This window comes from Primulina tabacum, chromosome 12 (genome assembly GCF_025594145.1).
Source record: "Primulina tabacum isolate GXHZ01 chromosome 12, ASM2559414v2, whole genome shotgun sequence".
NCBI lineage: Eukaryota > Viridiplantae > Streptophyta > Magnoliopsida > Lamiales > Gesneriaceae > Primulina > Primulina tabacum.
The window spans coordinates 19459264-19466047 of NC_134561.1; the positions used below are offsets into that span (position 1 = coordinate 19459264).

At 38.5% G+C, this 6784-nt stretch overlaps 1 protein-coding gene across 1 annotated transcript; it reads right to left on the reverse strand.

Annotated features, from left to right (window-relative positions):
• Nucleotides 1-2792: 2792 nt before the first annotated feature.
• Nucleotides 2793-6491, reverse strand: LOC142520143 (protein OBERON 3). The gene is made up of 2 exons (XM_075623143.1): nucleotides 4423-6491; nucleotides 2793-3469 (listed from the first exon to the last, which is right to left on the reverse strand). Exons 1-2 carry the CDS (start codon nucleotides 6236-6238, stop codon nucleotides 2913-2915), a joined length of 2373 nt encoding a protein of 790 aa, XP_075479258.1. The 5' UTR covers nucleotides 6239-6491; the 3' UTR covers nucleotides 2793-2912.
• Nucleotides 6492-6784: the final 293 nt, after the last annotated feature.

A 6784-nucleotide genomic window follows, 5' to 3' on the forward strand; every position in this document is an offset into this window, starting at 1 on the left:
ATTTTAAGATTATTTTAACGATGCATGATTTATGATTTGCACTATTTTAAATTATTACATGTTTATGTGATGCACGTTAAAACGTTTTCTTGAGTTTTATGTTTCAGGCTAATATTCGATATGGGATCGGGAAAAAAGACCGGTGAAATCAAGAAATTGGTATTTAAATTATTTATGAAATTTTAAGAATTTTAAAACCTAATTTAATTTATTAAGTGATTTTAAGATTTTAAACTTTTCAAAAATACTAATTTGATTAGTTGGGGATTTTAAATCTTGAAAATTTGACAGTTGTGCATTTTATTTTAAATTAGGGGTTCTAGTAAGTTAGTGGAGGATTACTATTTTATTTAGCATGTTAATTGGTTACTAGTATTTTCATTAATATAATTATACCCCTAATTAACTACCTAATCACACACACATGCACACTCACACGTTACACACTCACACACCCTTCGGCACACACACTGACACACACTTGGCATTTCTCTCTTTTTGATAGAACTAGGGTTCTTAGAGCTCTCCAGCAGCCACCCTTTCCCCTTAGATTTCTTTCAGCAAAATCACGTTTATTTAGCAAGAAGAAATGAGCCGCAAGTCGTCTCGGATCCGTTCTCGCACCTCCTCGCTTCGATATTCGTCGTTTTGTGAGTATAAATCATCAAGGAATGTATAATATTTCAATTTTGTGCATCGATCTTCTCATAGTAAATATTTCGATGCATATTGTGTGTAAAAATCCTTTTATGTTATGCAAAGTTTGAGCAATGATGTTTGAATCGATTTTTGAACAGTTTTAGATTTCAAAAACCGAATCTTCTGTCATTTCTAATCCTGCGAATTTTCGGTCTGTTTTCTGGAAAACCTTTCAACAAATAAAACGTATTGCTTTTATATTCCTTCGATTTGACAGTAAATTCGTAATTTTTGGATGAGAGACGTGTGAGTTATGATCATTCTTGTGTGACTGCTCAAACTGTGTTGTTATCAAAATGTGTTATTCATGTTTTCTTGTGGTTTATTGGTTGCGGGATTTGTTTGAGAACCACCGGGTGATCACTGCTGCGTTTAGGTATGTCATGTATTGTGATCAGACGCTAATTGTAGTTTCGTTCGGGTCGGTAAGGGTTTGATTACAATAGAAGTCGTAGGGAAGCGATTGGGTAGAAGATGACTTCTTGGGTTTTGGTTCGCGCAGGGTTAGCACTGCAGTGCTGTATTTGGAGCACTTCGGCGCCTGGTAGCGCCGCGGCGCTGGGATGCAGCGCCTAGGCGCTTAACCAGCGCTGCACTACGGGAGCCTAGGTGCTGGTTCAAGGATTGAAGAGCTTTAAGTTCAAGTGCTATTGCTTCGTTTGGGTATTAATACGTCGTTATGGTCAAGCTTGGTGAGGGTTAGATTAGCTGATAAGAAGCTTGAATAGAAATCGTTGAATTATGGTTTAAATGAGGTTCGCGTCTTCCATTGTTTCGGAAATGTTCACGCTCTATATCAGAATTGATTCGGGATTCAATGTCATGGTCTAGTATGATGATTAAACATGGTCAAATCCCGAGTGGTCTAGAAAGTCATAAGTTATTTAATTACTTCGGTAGTGAATACGATTGGTACGATTAAGTTATGGAATTTAAGTTGCATGATTAATGTGTTAGTATGTGCAGCAGTAGCCCAAGCGAGATCCAACGAAGCCCTCAACGCTATGTAAGTATGTCGATGTACATTTTTTTTTAATGTTTTTGAGGTATGCGAATTGTCTTGTGACCAATTATGTTACGGGTTTTGAAGCCGGAGAACGTGTCTAGGGACCTCTCGACCCCGATAAAGCATGAACGGGTTTTGATAAGGATTGGGAAGCGGTAAAATATGATCAGAGACCAATCGACCCGGTAAAGCATGACAAGGATGTTATGTATGTGAGAGTGGACATTCGGTCGAAAGGCTGTGATGATTCCTGCCAACCCAGTACTGTGGTTTAGTCTGATCAGGCGCATTATGTTATGAGTCACTTGCTTCGAAACATATCTCTACGCAAAATGATGATGATTATGCATGTTTAAGTATGTATGATGCAGCACGTTTATGAAAAGTTTATGAAATGATGGCACGTCTAATTTTATGTAAGTACGTTCAAAGTTTGAGTATGTATGTACCACTTTAAAATGCATGTGAATTTATTATGCATTACTTGCTATTATCAGTTTATACATGTTGAGTCTTTAGACTCCCTAGACTTGATCGATGCAGGTAAGGACGAGTAAGAGGAAGCGAGAGGCGGGGACCAGTGAGTTGGCTCGGATTGTGCGGAGACCTAAACCGAGGACCGCTAAAATTTCAAAAAAATTATGCATGTTAAATTAATTCACTCAGAATTTAACGAAATTACTTTACGTGGTTTTAAACAAGTACTTGTTGGAAACTCGTTTACATTTCAAATGTTTAGTCAAACATTTATTTACTGCTGCTTTTTGAGAGATTACTATTTATTTAAAAAAAATTCTATTTTCCCGCAAATTTTAAATAATTTTAAAGTACTCTGCTTTACAAATTGATTCCAAAAAAAAAAAAACTAAATTAAAAATATCACACTCTAATATAAAGAAAACTAAAAATAACATTTTGTTCGTATTTTATTGTAACAAATTTTTTATTTTTATTTAAGATAATAATAAATATATTTAATTTATCATTATCTGTTTAAATAATTAAAAATAGATAACATGCAGGAAATACAGTCGTCAATTTTAAATGAAACTCAATAATTTATTGAAATGATATTTGCAACAATTGATGATGATAATCAAGAAAGTATTCAAAATATAGATATTAAATAACCAATCCAACACATACATTTCCCAATTCAAAAGAGTTTATTAACTAGTTGAACAAAAAAAGGGAAAGGAAAAATAAGTTACACAAGTTGTTGCTTTGTAGCTTCCATTCTCTTTAACAATCCTGAAATCTCAGACTGCATTCTTACCTTCATTTTATAGTAATCGCAATGCGAATTCTCCAATTCTTTGAGCTCCTCCACTTTCTTCCCTTTCCTTTCCTCTGTCTCCTGTAAGCGCAATTTCGCGAGCTGAGATGCGTACTCCTCTTCCATTTTCTCGGTTTTGATCTTCATTATCTGCATCAAACTCTCCACCTCTCCCTGCGCCTCATCCGCTCGGTTCTGGAACATTCTTGCTTCGGCTTCTTTCATTGTTATCAGACTCTCAAGGCTGTGTACACCGCCTTTTTTCACAGGCTTGACGGACCATTCATCCTGGATTATCAAGTTTTCACAGGGATCAATTAGTCTTAATTTGTGTTGTCCACTTGAGGCATTCGTGTTGTAGAAGGGTGTCTTTGGACTGAGAGAATTGGATAGTGGATAAGAGGAAGCAGCTTTTTCCAAACACGGTTGACCATTCGAAGCTTTTGTAGGCACTGGAGAAACGCCCAAGTCCGACAAACCATCTGCATCTGCAAATCAGGAAGGACAAATTTTCAAAGACGCAAATTGCTTTGCTGCTTTTAGAATCAAAGCAATGACCCCACGTAGAACTAGCCAATCAAAAAGAAATTACCATTTCACCAATATATCTATAAATTTAGAGATTTCTCACACTTAAAAATTACATAAACACCACATCCGGCTTACAAACTATCTCTAATTCAAGAAAGGTCACATACGAAGCATTGATCACAAACCAATTTTGAATTTAGTGCATCAAATTAAAATTTCAACAAAATCCCCTCATGAGCTAAATATAATGACGTAGCGTTATTTCTGACTCGTGTTTGAACTTAGAAAACATGTCACCAACTACTAATATGTTCTGACTCGTGTTTCAGTTGACAACATGCCAACAACTACTCATATATGGCACAGTTTCTGGCTCGAGCGGTTTTGAGTATTTGCCACGAGAGAAATGGTTTAAAGCAAGCCGAGACAATGCTTCAATTTGATTAAAATAACTAAATGGGCTAAAAATATGGATGCATTGAACTTTTATTCAGCAGGTCCTCAACATTAAGCAGATTCTTTGGGCAGACAGAATCCACCATTTTTATCTTCTCACAATTCTATTATGCCAACCATATTATCATTTGTATCAATTCAAAATCTATTGTTCAGCACTTTAAGTCTATTTGCACTATTTTTATATAGAATCAGAAACCTTTTAAAGCTGAATGTGTCCCAACCCAATAAATTTTCTCATTTTCATCTATGAAGTTAAAAATCTCGAATCTAACAATGATTAGAAACTTCCCGAAAATGAAAACATGTATTGTGCCATCATCATTTAACAACATACCAGACATGGTTGTGGCTCATTGAACCAAAAAAAGAGAAATGAATAGGAAAGCAAATCAACATATTGTTAGCTGGCACAACATTGGAAGAAGTTAAGAGAGTCTGTTCATAGACTTACAGTCGAAAAACCGGAACATGAGATTGCAGACATCTGAAGGAGCTAATGCCTTGTTTTCAAGTTTCGATAGCATCTCATTTGCCGCAAAATGAAGCTCCTTGCCCTTCCGATCTTCGCTACCCTCAAAGATTTTTCTTACACAGTCGAGTTCCTTTATCAGTGTTCCTACACTCCAGTCCTTGGCGCATGACACGAAGACCTCCTTAATGAATCCAAACATCTCAGAAGCATGGTCACATCCAAGGCAGTAAAATTGCATCTCAGTTTTCCCCAAAAGACCCTTCAAACTATGTCCAGGTTTAATGATGTTCCTTTGAAGTCCACACGCGGCATGGCACCAGTGTGAACAGACGTCGCAGCCAACCCAACTACAAGTGTTGTTGGCGCAGTCGAAGTTCAAACATACAGGACACATACACTCACTGCAGAAGCCCTTCTTCGTCGAGCAATTTTTGCAGTCACAGTCATCTACAGGCAATAATCTCTTGCAATCAATGTTTCGGCACCTTTCGAGTAGGAAAATATCCACTAATTCTGAAGTCGAAAGTCCGTTCCTTTGATTCAAAAAGCTTTCAAGCCCCATCTTTATAGCAACCAGAATTTCAAGATGGCTCTTTTGGCACTTGGAGAGAGTCTCTTTGCTAAGATCAGACCGCCTCTCGAGTCTCCTCTGGAGGCTGACCAATTCTTCTTTCTTTTCTGGATTAGCAATGAAGTTCTTCAAGTATTCTTTAGCAGACTCAAGTGTTTCATCTGTAAGCTCCTGAATTATCTGAGCCATGACAGGAATAGACTCTGACACAATTTCCCTAAGTATTCTCTCAGGCCGAGAACGTTTACGCTCTTTCCCAACAACGAAATCCTCGGAGTCCCTCAAATTCTCCAAACATCTCCCTCTCGAATCTCCAGACTGCCCGTCCATTCTCTGCCTCGCAGGCAACTCCAAAGGGTAAAATGAAAGATCATCCGAGGTTTTCGTCCTATAAAAACTGTTATTCAGGGAATCCTTATTGAACCCATCGAGATTTCCCATCCCTAAACCTCCATCACCACCATGATTGGACAATGCAACAGTACCATCACCAATCGGCCTAAACCGACTATGCACCGACCCATTAGTCCCCTCCCCACAATTCCAAATCTGATCACCCTCCCACCGATGACTCCCCATCGAGTACTCATTGTTCTCGGTAGAGTTCATCGTGAGCGAGCAACACGGGTTATGTGACACCGGGTGCGAATACGAGCACGACTGCGAGTATGTCGTCTGTGCATTATTAAACGACGTCCCTACAGATTGCACAATCCTAATAGGCCCGAACGACGGAAAATCCTCATTCTGAACAAGATTATACCCGGAATTGAACTGGGAAACTTGCGGAAGTGCTAAAGAAAGATCCAAGGACTCAACCTTAGCCTTCTTGTCCCCGTTTTCTCCCACTGGATCGCCATTTTCAGCCTCCCTTTTAGACGAACTACCTCTGTTCTGATTCAACTGAAGAAAATCTCTTTCTACCCAAATACCACCACCCCCCTCGATCTGACCCTGAATCTGAATCTCCTTCCCCTTGAAACCAGAACTCAAATTCTCCAGCGAATTAAGAAAAGTCTTTCCTGGGATATCATTCTCAGGCAACCCCAGCTTGGAGCTCTCGCAGAGGTAGCTAAGAGTCAGCTCCTGAAACCCAGAGCTCCCAATCCTTTTACTCTTTTCATCGAACCCAACAGCGCGATTTTCTCCAAGAAAATGAATACGCTTTTCATGAAACTCGATTTTGTCATCTGGGCTAACCTTTTTTCTGACCTCCTCCCTCATCTCGGTCAACCTTCAATAAACAAGCTCAAAATCAATAACCCAACGCTGAAAACACACACCCAAACACACACAGATAATCTAGAGCAACAGCAGCCGCGAAACTGGATCGAATCTCGGACTCAAAGTTTCGAGCTTTGGACTCCACGGCCTCGCTTGAGAGTGTATTGTGTGAATTCACAACGGCTTAATTCTTTTTCGTCTTCGTTCGCACTTCGAAGTCTTGTCTTTAACGCGTAAGTTAGCGAAGGGGAGAGCGAAATGACGAGAATACTCCTGGATCAGGTCAAATTAACGAACTTGCCGTGATCCATATGTTTCCTAATTCCTAGTGGGGCTGTCCTTCTTAGTTGACTTTTTACATGAGGAATTAAAATTAAAAATTAAAACCTGAAATGACATATATACCCTTATTGTTTAGATACCTTCCGAAACATATTTCAAAGTCATAATTTCAAAAATGACCTTCTTTATCACACATTTTGCATTATGTTTTATTTAATTAAAAAATTCCTCAAATACCCTTTTCTATGAACACACGTGTTCCAT

What these genes read in the sequence shown, in the direction of transcription:
- LOC142520143 (XM_075623143.1), bottom strand. Translation starts at nt 6,238, where the DNA reads ATGAGGGAGGAGGTCAGAAAAAAGGTTAGCCCAGATGACAAAATCGAG. An exon ending in CATGTTCCGGTTTTTCGACT is followed by an intron (nt 3,470 to 4,422) that starts GTAAGTCTATGA and finishes CCTGATTTGCAG; the next exon opens with ATGCAGATGGTTTGTCGGAC.